This window comes from Gallus gallus, chromosome 4, assembly GCF_016699485.2.
Source record: "Gallus gallus isolate bGalGal1 chromosome 4, bGalGal1.mat.broiler.GRCg7b, whole genome shotgun sequence".
Taxonomy (NCBI): domain Eukaryota; kingdom Metazoa; phylum Chordata; class Aves; order Galliformes; family Phasianidae; genus Gallus; species Gallus gallus.
In genome coordinates, this window is record NC_052535.1 from 64,065,133 (window position 1) to 64,079,396 (window position 14,264).

Here is a 14,264-nt window from a genome sequence, read left to right on the forward strand (position 1 = left end):
GCTGTTTTTCAGTTACAATAAGTAAGAACTTGAGTGCACACAATGAAAGAAGCCGTCAAACTGGCAATCTGCAAGACGATTTTTATTAAGCACGGTATCAGCATAATAATCTCATACAGCACTTTCCACTGTACAACTCAAGGGCTTTACAAAAGAGGCATGTATTATTCTCCCAATTTGTCTATGGGAAAAATTAAGTATGAGAAAGCAAATGGAGAGACCAAGTTTGCCCCATAAGTTAAAACAGGACAAGACTGCAGATGCTTTGAGTCTCAGTCCAGCATGCTCTCATGAGCAGGGCTGAGAAGGATTATGATCTGTCCTGACTTACACCAGGCCCAAGGTTGTTCACTGGTCTTTGTAACATGTGTTTTCCCTCTTCCCTGTCTCAGTAGCTTCACATTACATTAACAATAGCCACTCTCTAGGCTATAGTATCAACCCAGTACCTCCCCTGACGAACACTGAGGAGCAATTAGGCATCACAGTGTATGTGTTCCAGTTGCCATAGTTATCGTGCTTTATTGAGTCATGGGTTTAAAATGATTTCCTGAGTCCTGGAGATTCCCCAAGGCTAAAACAGCAGCAGTCTTTCACATAATGGGTCAACTGGTCCAGGTGGATGCATGTGGCTATTTCCTCCAGAGGAAATAAGTTTAATTAATATTAAGTTCATTTAGCTAAAAAGCCTTGGATCACTCAAGATGGAAGTAAGAAAAGCATTCTTGAAAGGAAATTTTTCATTGTTCATAATGTTTTTAGCTACTGTGAAAAAAAAAAAAGAAAGAAAGAAAGAAAGAAAGAAAGAAAGAAAAAAAGAAAGAGAAAAAGAAAAGAAAATTTTCTTCCCTTCTGCTCCTTGCAGCCCCAGTTGGGCACTGAGTGGCTGACGTGATCTGTTCAGGGGGTCCTGCTGAAAAGTCAAACATCTCATTTGTATTATAACAACACAGCTGCTTCGTAAACAAATTTCTAATTTTTTTGACATATTTAAGGCAACGGTCTTTCTGTTTTCATCTATTTTAGTGGGCAACTTGCATCATACATCTTGTTTTCATGGAGGGTGCTGTTATCTCTGTGAAAGTTTACCTTTTTTCTTCATCAGACTGGATGCCATGCATGAACACAGAATGAAGTAGAATAAATGATTCTTACCATTGAGATGTCACTGAGAGCTCCTGGTGCTATGGAGCTCTGCTGCCACAAGGCCAGCAAGGCAAATACCACTCACTTAGGGATGATGCCTCAGCAGAGAGAAAGCTGTGTTACAGCCATCTGTTAGAGTGGGTCCTCTGTGACCTGCATGTCCACCAGGACTCGCTGGTATAACTACTTCCACCACATGCATGTAGAGGTGGCTGGAAATCAGGGCTATATTACTTAGGTTTAAGTCCTGATTATTTCAGGTTCAGCAGTGATCGATTACGAATGCTACCTTTATTACTAAATTAACAGTCTTGTACTTTTAGACTAATCTTTAATTGAAGGCACACTCATCAGCAATAGAAGATCCTTCAGACTTCAAAAAATAATCACCAACTGAAGTGTCTTAAAAACAATGTGGAAAAGATATCCCTCATATCTGCTAATTCCCATAAACCAGCAGTATTCCATGTAAGCTAAGGAGCTTACCCTCCATATTTTAGATGAAATGAAAGTATTTATTTTCTCTCTTCCTCATTTTTCAGTTTCTCTGTATTTATACTTTACAAAATTGTATCTCTTTGTTGAACTACATCATTAGTGTAATTTTTATTTCTTCTCCTTTTGTGCATCCATATAATAGAGCCTTTCTTCAGTACAGTGTGAACCTGCTAATTTCATTTTCAGCCTGAACTGTTGAACTTGTGTTATTCTAGAGCATTCAAAAGAGAGAAAAATACAGAGCTCACTGGTCACTTCCTTTAGTCAGTTACATGTATCATAAAGGGTAAGACAAGGTTATTTCTTTATTATTTACTGGTAAAATAAAGAAAAAAAAAGAGGTGTTTTCTGGGATCAGTACAAGTAACATCTCCCCATACATGATGAGCTGGGAATAATTCTAATTCTGGTTGTTTCTAGAGAATGATTTCTGGAACAGAGGGCCTATCTGTTGCAGGCAGTAGAGCAGCACCTGTGTTTAAACCATATGTATGTAATGTGCACTTTCCTGCGTATTTTGTTAACAAGTACTTTGGGAAGATGCTTTCTTTCATTTTGTGATTCACTCCTGTGTGAAACAACAGCTTTCTTCCACGCAGAGCAAGGAGCAGTAACACTGCTTATCTCTAAGAAGTGATAGTGCAAATACTCCTTGTCAAGAGGTCTGAACAATTAAAGACTTCTTTAAATAATTACTTTTTAGTAAAGTCAAGTGCTACAAAATGCAAACTTAATTATGTCCTTGACAATAGCTGAAACAGACATCCTTGGGGCTGTGGAAATGCTGCACACAAACACCCCCAGTGAATCCCAGTCCAGAGCCAGAGGCCTGGAAACCAGAACCATGCTGTAATCCATCATGCTGCTGCTCAGAGGACATTCACAGCAGCTTGGAATGGCCACTGCCTGTCTGACAATCCTGCACTTGTACCAGGGCTGCCCGCTGTGTGCCAGCTGCTGGGGGGCACCGGGAGGAGGGCACAGTCAGCTATTGAGGCATCCGGGCCTTGAAAGGAAAAAATGGACAATCAGGCCCTTCTTGTGAGATGCTGTCCTGCCAGTAATTCTCTTATGCAGTTACAACAGGAGAATTCACCTTTTACAGTGAATAATTACGCCTGTCGGGCAAGCCTCTACAATTGTTTTAGCATCCAGCACGAGCTCATTGATTGCATTAAGGATAACAATGCTGCGTAGAAACAATCCTCCTAGGCAGGCTGCCTATGGGGTCCCATCTCTGTCAGGAAGCTGCCTGCTGGCTGAAGAGTTTGAGAACTAAAAAAATTACATACCAAAGCTGTGCTGATTTCACAACGCTCCTTGCAGCCCAGTGAGTGACTGGGGTGGCTGCCACCCGCTGACACCCATGCCTCAGGTGGAATGCTCCTCTGAGTATGTTTTACAGTGAATGCCAGACCGGTGCCTTGCTTTTCAGTTGAGAACATGCCTGCTTAAGCAGCCCCATAGAATTCCAAGTTAAAATGCAAGCCAGAGAGACTGCATGTCTTCAGGGGTTGATAACAAACTAGAATCAAAGCATTGCTCTTTCAGATTAGCAGCAAGAATCTAATCCGGGTCAGTGATAATCCTGCGGTGTCCAGCGAACCATATCCCACAGACACCACTCCATCAGAGGGCTCCCTGGCTCCAGTAGTGCTGAGAACATCCACAGACTCTACAGTAGGCTGGAAGTTCTCCTTTGGCAGAACAGGAAAGCACATGGTGTTTCGGCATCATCACCATTCATTTGCAACTTCACAAAGCGGTGGAGTTGAGGCTGATAACCCCGGCTTGAACTCCTGGCGGCTTCCCTTCTCCCAGTGCCTACATCACATTTGCCCGCACTCACAGTCTGTGTGCTCATCACACAAAACCCTCCTGCTTTCAGTTTTCAGTTCCCTTGTGCACTGCCACGTCCTCCAAACCCTTCCCATTTATTTTTGCTGCAGAGTAAATGTCCATTCTTTCCTTCTTCAAAAGCTTCCTGTGGGTCCTGTGCAGCAGCTTCCCATGCAGGGATGCAGACTTGGGCCAGGAAGCAGTGTTTACATCAACTACTCTGCTTTTTACCATGGGTATTAACTCAATGTGTTGTGAGCTTCTGCTTCTAGCACTATCACTGCAATGGAAGCAACTCTGCACCTGCATTGCTTTCCCACGTTTTGGGCAGTTTGGTGGTGTTCTGGTTTTTCCTCCTTTTGAGGATGATTATAGGAGGAACACATGAATTCCTCTCTTTTCTGAAGTTCAGACTCCACACACAATCCACAACCAGCCTTCTCCATCCCTTGCATTACTATTCTGTCACTTCCCAGTGTACTGAGTGCCTAAGAGCAGAGACAATGAGTGCAGCCTCAAAGCCAATTAGGTGGGATTACCCTGTCTGTTAGACAGCTGGGGCTCAGCGTGTGCCCGCCCTCCCTGTTAGCCAAGAATTCCCATGGCACAGACCCCACCGACCTTGTCAGCCCATAACGGCTGCCTACAACAGGCACTCAGGTAAGCCTGGTGGTGCCAAAAGGAGCTGAAGCTCAGATATGAAGAGGTGATGGATTGAGTGGGTAAAGTATGTAAAGTCAGGCTTGAAGATATAGTGCAGCTCCATCTTCTTCAGGGCTATTAAAGTAAATTAATGACCTGGAGCCATGTAGGGGTTTCCAGAAACAACACTGCTATGGCCAACTGGCCGCCGCTCACAGCCCAGAGGAGGGGGAGATGGTTATTCTCAGGAAAACTGCCTGCTTAGGCACCACACCATACATACTCTATATCTGACAGATCATAGCATAGAAACAATAACCGAAACTCGGAATAACAGCAGAGTGTGTAAAATATGCAGTTGTCTTGGAGGAAAACGAACCAATCGTAACCTTTGACGGGACGCAACTATTTCCAAAAATCTCACGGCACTCTTCTCCACGCTGATAGTTCCGCAGGCGCTCAGTAGTCGCCGTGCAGATTTGCATCTGCTTTCCGCCGCGAGCATCGATCACGACAGAAGCGGTGGGGCAGCCCCCGAGGAGCGGGACGGGGCGGAGCGGGGAGGAGCGGGGCGGGGGCGGTGCGGGGCCGTGCGGCGGTGCCAGCTGCCAGCCGCCTCGGAGGCAGCAGTGAGGGAGCTCGGTGCCCGTGGAGGTTCCGCGGCGGGCGGGACATCATGATCCTCACTCGTAAGTTCGGAGGGGTAATGGGGTGCTGTCGGGACGGGGCTGGGCTGGAGCAAGGCAGTGGGGTTTGGGACTGAGGGGGCGTCCCCTCTCAAGGCAGCGCAGCGGTATCGAAGTCTCTCTTTCTATCTCGCTTTTTATGCTTCTCTCCCCCCTTTGATGCTTTTTCTTTTCTTTTCCTTTTCTTTTTTTTTTTTTTTCCTTTTTCCTTTACATTTTTTTTTTAATTTTCTCTCCGGACGTGCTTACGAGCCGGGAAGCGCAGCGCTGCCTTTGAAGCTGTGCGTCACACGAGCCCCGTGGCCGCCAGAAGCCCGGTGGCCGCCCGCAGCCCGTCCCACAGTCAGCCGGGGCTTCGATCCCCGGGGAAGCATCATCCCCCACCACCTGGGCAGCAGAAGGCCCGAGCCGGGGGCGGCTGCAGCCTCACCCCCACTTCAGCTGGCTGTGACTTGATTTCCACCGCTGCTGTGAAGCTGTTGAGCGATGGGTTGCCATTAGGCCACTGAGTGCTTTTTCCAGTCAAGGGCACTTACCTATAGATGTGTGCATGGTATCACTGTTTATTCCTCTCTCTCCTCTCTGCCATTCCCTCACCCCTCGGTTCTCCTTGGGAAAATAAAAGTACTGAAGAAATAATTGCATGAGAGCAACGTCTGTGGCTGGGTCAGAAGTGTCTGTCTGATGTGTCATACTGCATAGGAAATGTGAATTAAAAGGCCAAGGAATGTATTTCTATCTTACTCATCAGTCAGAGGTGGTTTTCGTTTTTCCAGGATTAAGCGTGGTATGTTTGAAGAAGTTCTCAGGATCAGACCAGTGGCACTACTCTGGTCATGTTATGTTATAATTGTTTTCCTAGTGATCTCTAGGGAGGTAATATCCAGGCACAGTACCCGTGAGTCCGTGTCAGATGATGAAGCACCCATTGGGCACATGGTGTTGGTGCCATACTGCCCCCCCTCCATGTGCCCTTGGCAGCATCCTGCTGTTCTGAAGGGATCCAGGTGGCGGGGAAGCAGGGCTGCGTCCCTGTAACATATGGGTTCGGGTTACTGCTCCAGTTTGCCTGCGAAATCTTGATTAGGGCTGAGGCTCTTTGATTGTGGAGCAGAGCAGAGTCAAAGGAAGATGTAGATGCTGTTTGGGAGAACTCCTTTCATCTACAAGGTCAAGGAATCAAAGCATTTGGCGCTACCTTTGTAACCTCTGGGACCTCTGATCTCTTTATCTTCCTTGAAAGTAACTTGGTTTGTTAATCAAGTTATTATGAAAGGGAAATGCAGCTTTTTTTTTTTTTTTTTTTTTAATTGAGTGGATCTGCTGTTAAATTCCATTTGTAAATAGTAGTTAAAAGCAAGCATGTCTTACCATCTTTTTTTGTTTTTTCCGAATCTGTTGCATGGATCCAGTCTAGTATTTGTTAATTCTTAAGCCAGGATCTCCCCAGCCCATGCTGCTGGGCCCAAGGAAGGGCAAGTGCTGGGCACAGAGCCTCCCCCAGGGACCCTGTGGGCTCTGTGAGGGTGGGAAGGAAGAACTGAGGTTGTCCTTATGGACTAATCTCGTCTGTTTATGTTGGGGTTCTTAGGGGATGAGAGGTGATTTGGTTTTACTGTTCTGGTTCTTCTAATCCATTACATTCTAGGCAATGATTTGTTTCAGGCATGAGAATTTGAGTTCTGCAAATATTTAGAGATGCAGTTTGCGTGATAACGTTTTTTGTTGTTTTGGTGGTTTGTTTGTTGTTTTTTTTTTTTTCCTTTTCTAGTCAGAATACCTCAGTGTGTTATAATTGGGTTTCTTCAGAGATTCAAATTACTCTTATAAATCCCCTTAGATTGGAATTTTGCTATTGGTTTCAGTATAAACACAACTGCACCCTTGTCTGGTGAAAAGGAGATGGAGGAGGAGAGTTCATGTGCTTAACAGGATGGTCCTGTACTGTAAACAAGCACTTTTCATGCTTAACTATCCTTCCTAGCAACAGGAAGAAGGAAATGAGGCTATGCAAAAGGACCCTGACACGTTTCAGACAATGCCAGACCCACCCTCGCATTCATACAGTATAACCAGAAGACTTTGGGAAATAAAAATAACTTCAGATGTTTCCCTTTCCTTCCTGTACATATTACAGAAATACAGCAATCAAATGATCTGCAGTTCACGGAAAACTTGCTGATTTGATCTCCTCTAAGTTAGGAGATGATACCCCCGTATAATTCATACACCTTTACTGGTTATCATACTGTTTGGCATACTTTGCAATTCTCAGTGTTTCATGAATTATAGAACACTTTATCATCTCTTGCTATGCAGTGAGGGCTGATCTTCAGTAATTCTGGTAATTTCAGCTGTTCCTGGCATATTTCTAAATTTTTCCTTCTTTTCCTTTTTATTTCTTCTTTTGTTTCCATCTTCCCCTTTCTCCTGGTTTAAAGGAAAAAAATAACTACCATGAGCAAGTCCATTAAAGGAGCGTGGCTGGAGCTTTCTGGTTCTTGGCCGTGCTTGCTGATACCCTTTCCTGCACAGCAAACCTTTGAAATCCATAGGTTTGTTAACATGGTATGATACCACTTGACATAACTGGCAGCAGTAAAGTCATTCTTGAGTTAACCAGTTCGCTGTAATTCTCTGGTTTTCATTATCTGGCAGTTACTGGTAATTCTACACACTTTTCTGAAGCACCTCTTCTTTGGGAGAGCATGCTGAGCCCTGTTGTTCATGAGGGGGGAATTGTTTCAAATACTGGCATTTTTTTCCCTTGAGAAGTGCTATGCTAGACTGGACAGGATCAGGAACGATGCTATCCAGTCTGTCTTTTAATAATGACACAATGTGATGGCCCACTTATTGCTGGTGGTGTAATTTTTTTTTAAGTCCAAAATGGTACAGAATTCCTTAGGCTTGGTTTTAAATATGTTTATGTTTTTTATATATATATATAATGTTTATATATATATATATATATACATATATACCAATTCACATACACTTCTCAGTCTGTGCAAAGAACTTCCTGAGGAGATGCATGAAGGACATTCACTTAAGCCAGAGATGGGCATGGTTTGACCTTCCCAAACCTATTCTTCTTCCTTATGGAATACTTTAAATTAAGAAAAATATATCCTCTGCATTCCTGTGTTTCGTGGAAGTTCTTTCTGTGACCCTGTGGACCAGCAGGTCTAGGTGCTTGTAAGTGTAATTGTAACTGTAACAGTTATAATTGTTTTGGGAAAATCCAGTTTTGCACCTTTCATGTTGAGTAAGGGAAATGAACGTTCAGCTGAAGGCCTATGAGCTTTAAGCTTGTCTGTGTCACTGCCACAAGAGCTTCTGACTTTTACATTTAGTACTGTACCATCCACACAGGGCTCATATGGGGTCATCATTGGAGTGAGCACTGAATGCTTATGGTGCAAAGGAGGTCCTTTTCCCAGATGGTCCTTCTTAAGCATGTTGGTGATTTTGAGATTGATTCTTAACAATCTGAAAGTAAATGAAGAAAGCCTAATGTGAGCTATTGGGCAGCTCATATCTGCCCTCATACCCACTATTTTTTCCTGGATCTGGGCAGGTGGCCCAGACTCTGGGACGGTGCTGGTGCTGTGCTTGGGAGTCACAGTGGTTAATGTCTACCCTTCTATCCCTGTTCAAAGGCCATTCTCACCAAATCATCTCTGAGGGAATGGGAGGTTAAAGTCATCTGCTGTTTCCCAATCTTTGGAGGAGGATTCTTTTCTCACTCTGGAATCTGTCAACATGACCTCCTTCGGAGGATTTGGCTAAATGCTTTCTCTGCCCCAAATAATCCTCCTCCAAGACCACCCTGTGTTAATCAGGCCAGATAAATAACCCACGTGCCCAATTATTTCTTAAAAGTTTTTTTAAAGTCACTTAACATCTTATTCCTCTTCATTTCTGAACCTTTTAAAAATGAATGAGAGAAGACCATCTTTAATCTATAAAAAGAATCGTTCTTTGGCAGGAAAGCTTTTGTTTTGTTTAAACAAAGTTAATTGTTAATCTTTCTTTATATGTAAAAATCATTTAAAATTAATGGTGATCCTATTTACAGTGCACAGTTCTGGTTTACAGTGTACTTGATGGTAAGTGCCATAAAGCACTGCAACTCCTCTTGTTGTAATGAAGATCTCCTTGGGCTGAGGGTTACTGATGGGACTTTGAGAAAGAAGTCTCATTTTAGATAGTTATTGTTGAAAATAATTAAAAGGACTGTGAACCTGATTTCAATATGCTGAAGACTATGAAAAGGAGATTCAAGTTAATTAGGTTTTGACTCACAAAAGCAGCATTGTGTTTCCTGAGCTTGCCAAGAAGATTGATGTACAATAAAAGCTACTATGTTATATAACCTGCTGCAGTTGGTAGGAAGGAAAATTAAACACAGCCAACAGACACCTATGCAGATATTTTGGAAACGAGTCACACAGATATACAAAATATATGTGTATATATATTTTAAGTCAGTTTAAGTGAATAAACAAACTTTAAACTCCATAAGTAGAGTTAAGACATTTGCTCTTTCAGAAGGCTCAGCTGAAAAAAAATTGTTCAAGCTTCCTGATTTTTTTTTCAAAGAAAATATCAATATATGATCTTAAACATCTGTTTCCTTACTCCTTCTTCATCTGTTCCCACACAAATTCCAAACATACTCTGTTTCTTCTCCCAGTGTCCTGTGGTTTATACATAACATCAGCAGCATAGTTACTGTTTTGCTGCAAGGCTTCCTAACTTTAAAAAGCCATTCCCGTGTTTAACCCAAAGCCAGTAGTAGCACAAGGAGAGTGTTTCTTTGATGATCATCACATAGCTGAGAGATATTTGAGTAATATTTCCCACCAGGACTTCTTTCCAGGGCTTCTATGACTAGAAGGCAGTACGTATACTTGGTGCCATATATGGTTTCTTTCAAGAAGTTGTTTTTTTCCTCCCAGAAACTTATCGGTAAGAAATATTTTATTTAGATTGTGTGCATCCATATTCACTTGAATTGATTATTGAGGTAAAGTGGAGATTACAGCAGATGTCATTCAGCTATAGGAGATAAATTGAAGCATGAACATGTACAGGAGCGTACCAAAATAGTCGGCCACTACTGCAAAGTGGCCTTTTGAGCTCTAAAGGTGAAAAGAAGAAAGGGGCCCTCTTAGGAAGGTGGTTAGCTTGTGATTCAAAACCTGCAAGTTCATCGTCACTACAAAATCCATGCCTGTTGTATATTTTCTATGACTCCCTGGTTCTTGAAGAGATGAATCCTTCATGAATTGAATATGTCTGAATAATATTTTAGAGTAGTGATGTAAGTAATCTTGTAGAATAAAGAGATTACAAATGTGTTAGAAACTTGGAAAAAACCTTTAATGGGATTCTCAGAATTCTCTAGCTTTCAGATGTTGAATATTTATTGACTGACTTACCAAATTACAGTGTTTAAGGGCATTATCCTTATAAAATGTTGTCTTTCATTAATTAAATGTTTGCTTTCTTCAGTGAAGTGCTAGTTTCCTGAAAGGTGTGGAGGAGTAACTTAATAATGCTACCTAAGGAATATTTATCTATATAGCTCTGAGAAGAAACAGACTTGTGAAAAGGCATTTAATTATTATCAAGCTACAGCAGTGCATCTTCAAAGTGAAAGTCATCTAGGGTCATGGATTCATAACAGGCTTAGTCTCCAGAAGTCATACTGTCTCAGTTTTAAACTGCTGCAGGCATATGACAAATTAAACCACTTTTGTTTGTAGTGTTTGTTTCAGGTTTGTCTCAGATTTTGCATCCAGGTTCATGTATTGCTCAGTCAGGTTGGCTGAGTGGTTGGAATTGTCTGATCAAGTCTGGTTCTGGAAATGCAGCTTGCATGTCAGGGATGCAATTCAAGCACTTGGAAAAATGATTGCTTGTACTTGGGCAGTGGAATTCTACCCAAAGAAGAAAATTTTCTCATATCCGAGCTACAGCTGGCCTTAAATATGATACTGGGTGGTCTTGGGCTTCTTGATAGCTCACTCAGGATAGTGTTTCAGAATTGAACATCAATTTTGTGAATCACCAGAAATTTCAGAGGGACACAATATGTAGGGACAGTTTCTGATATGAACAGAAAAAAAGAGTACAAGCCCTTTTGCAGCCATTAAATGGGAGCATTGGGGAACAAGGATGCAGTTGGAGATTTCTGCGTTGCAAGGAGCAAGTGGTTTCATCTCTATCATTCGCGGAAAGAAAGCAAATTGTCTGCACTGCATAGGAGAGAATCTCTCATGCAAGCTAGTACAAGAAAATGTTTTTTGTATTCAAATTTTGCCTTCTTTTTTATTTTCTTTGGAAAAAAAAGAATGAAAAAAGTGAATTTCAGTTAGAATGACCTAGTCAAAATTTAAGACCAAAAAGAATCCCAGACATACTGGTTCTTAGGTATGGCATTGGAGAGGGACCTTCAGCAGTGGAAGTCCATTTTAGCTTAGATTTTATTTTAACAGTATTGATTTGACCAATCTAACTAGAGACTTTTACAATGCACTCTCTTAAAAGAGCCAAAAGGTGAGATGAGTTGAACTGATTTGTGGAGGTGTTAATATAGCCATAAAGGTGTCTGAGTTGAGGCAAGAGGAGACCATCTGCTTGAAAGAACTGTTCATATGATGTTTAGCACTTAGGTGAAAATGAAGCCCATTCATGACTGTGCAAAGTTACATCTGGTTTGCACCTTTTCTTCAAGACCCTGAAAGAGCTGTTGCTTAAGTTGCATGTTCTTTCATGGAAGCAGAAAGCAAGGAAGAACAAGAAAACAAAACAACCTTCTAACTTGGGTCTTGATCTCCATAGTCCTAGCTATACTGCTGTGATTTTTTTTTTTTTCTTTTTTCTCCTGAAAGGATATGATACCATCAATCTATGCTTTTTTTTATATTCAGTGACAAGGGAAATATCATCCAATAAGATAATACGCATCTTAGATTTTTCTCTTCTACAGTAGCTGTGTAAAACCAGGTGTGAATTGAGTTGCTATAAAGCCTTGAATCTGCACATTTGCAGTGTTTTTGCACATTTTGCACATTTGCAGAACCAAAATTAACCAAAAGAAGTTTGAAGTTCCCATTTTCACTCTTTGGGGAAGAAATGGATCATCCTAATCACCCAGAAAGTGGGTAAATAAGGACTGATGGGTCCCAACCATACACAAAAGGAACTCCGACCCTTGATTTGAACATGGAGGCCAGCTTTGTGAAGTGGACTAGCAAATAAAGCTGTTTCCAATAAAAATTTCCTGTTTCCTCTTTAACACGTTTGCCTGCTGTTTGCTTACACAACATCGAGAATAAAGACTTCATTGTATTCCTCTTTTGGTTGTTTTGTTTTACTTTCTAAGAGAATTTCTTGTGTATCAGAACATTTAGAAATAGTGCAGTTTCTTTCTTGACAGCATTTCTTTGTACAAAAAACCTCCTGTTGTTGGAGACGGGAGACAGGACAGGACATACGTCTGAAAAGCTGTGTGGACATTTATTGTGTGGGATGTATACTGAATTGTAGGTTATTGTAAAGGTTTTAAATGACGTGGGTATTTGATTTTGTTGTCATAGCCAGCAGTAGACAGGAAGTAGCCCTGCTGGGCTGGAGAGGAGGGAGGGAGACCGGGCCCTTGCCCATAGCAAGCTATGTCAGCTTACATCTTCAGATGAAAACTTCCATGTCTTCATCTGAATCATAGAATGGCTTAGGTTGGAAGGAACCTTCAAGACAATCTAATTCCAATTCCCCTGCTGTGGTTAGGGTTGCTGTCCACTTAGATTGGGCTGCCCAGGGCCTCATTCAACCTGGTCTTGAACAGCTCCAGGAATGGGACATCCACATCTTCTCTGGGCAGCCTGTGCCAGTGCCTCACCAGCCTCTGAGTAAAGATTTTCCTCCTAAAGTCTAAGCAAATTCTCCCATCTTTTAGTTTAAAACCATTCCTCTTTGTCCTACCACTATCAGACAGTGATAGATGCTCATGAAATATGCTTGTCATGGGAGATTATATTTACCTTGCCCATCTGATGGACAGATGCACTGGTGCTTTATTGCTCGGCAACTCTTGTGACCAGACAGGGGGAACCTGTGTATTACATTGCCTACATGGACTTCTTGGGGGATTCTCAAAGGCATTTGGAAGCAAAGACACTTTGAAAATCCCAAAGGCACCTGATACCTGGATGGCCATAAAATGTGACTTCCACCTAACTTGCATATGTGTTTGGAGAAAAGGTAGAGTTTCTACAAAGATCCATTAAAAAAAAAAAAAAAGTCTGATAAATGCATATTCTTAACTTTTTAGCTTTACGTATACTTTCCAAATCATATTCCTGAGGTGCTTGTTAAAGGACCTATGAACAAATATTTAAACACATGAAAGCGCTGCTGTAGTAGTAAGGAATCTGACATTTCTTTCAATTGCACTATAAACATATAGCTGCATTTGTTATTGGAGATCATTTGTTGAATTTTTAATCAAGTGAAATTCTCTTTCAATCTAGTCACTTCTGCAAGATGTGACCTGTAAAATGCTACATTTTATTCTAAGCAGTCTTAAAAATTAATCTTCTTTTTTTGCTTTAATGTTCTCATTTCATCTGATACAGCAATATTCTGTTATCTGTTCTTACTGTACATGTTTTAAATAAATTTTAGATTTTTTTTTTACCACTGCCGTCTTTGCCATGTACTTCCCAAAGATGCCAGAATTAAAATACAACTTCAAGCAAAGCTTTACAATTCCTTGCAACTGGAGTTGAAGAATGCTTTTTCTTAATGAGTAGCTAAGTCAATATGTCTGTACGTGCTTGTTCTCATGTGGTTCTATAACCCAAAGGTGAAGCAAACACAAGTTACACAAATGCCTGCTTGTCCTGACTCCAGCAAGAGTAGGTTTTTCGCTGTTTATTTATATGGAATGTTGTGCTTTGGCTCACCTTAACCCCTTGATTTGGATATGTATCTTAGCAAAGCAGTCTGGCAAAGCACAAATATTTTAACCCTGTTGTAGCTGTTTGGAAAATCAGGGGGACACTGCCATCTCTTTGAAGACCCTAAAACGTGTCTGCTCTTTCATCTGATTTTAATTTTGTATACCTGTATCTCACAGGGAATATTTCATAATGTGTCAAGCAGTGAAGTTGTTTTCCTTATGTTGTGTTTGGCTCTTTACCTAAATGCAGTAGCTTGTATCCTGAGTAATTGTACTGAACTCTGTGCAGTTTCTGCAGCAGGTAGCAATGATAACCTCTCCAAGTAGGTGGCAAAATTGTCTATTCAGTTGGACATAATGAAGCTTTTCTTTCTTGGCTCATCAGGAAGAGTGAATATAATCAAAGCCAGATGAACATAAAGAGTTTCTGATTGTTCGCTGTCTGCTAGATCTAAGCAGGGAACTAAATTCCCGGGAGC

At 41.5% G+C, this 14,264-nt stretch overlaps 1 protein-coding gene across 10 annotated transcripts in view; it reads left to right on the forward strand.

Moving 5' to 3' along the window:
* DLC1 (DLC1 Rho GTPase activating protein) overlaps positions 1-14,264 on the forward strand; it is a 260,198-nt gene that overhangs the window by 219,459 nt on the left and 26,475 nt on the right. Inside the window, exon 1 of one of the 10 annotated variants that reach the window (XM_004936011.5) lies at positions 4,736-4,814. The exons of the other annotated variants lie outside the window; for them this stretch is intronic. Coding sequence (XP_004936068.1) covers positions 4,802-4,814 — 13 coding nt within the window. The 5' untranslated portion in view covers positions 4,736-4,801. Of the gene's footprint in view, positions 1-4,735; positions 4,815-14,264 lie in introns of those variants that run through there. 10 annotated transcript variants of the gene reach the window in all.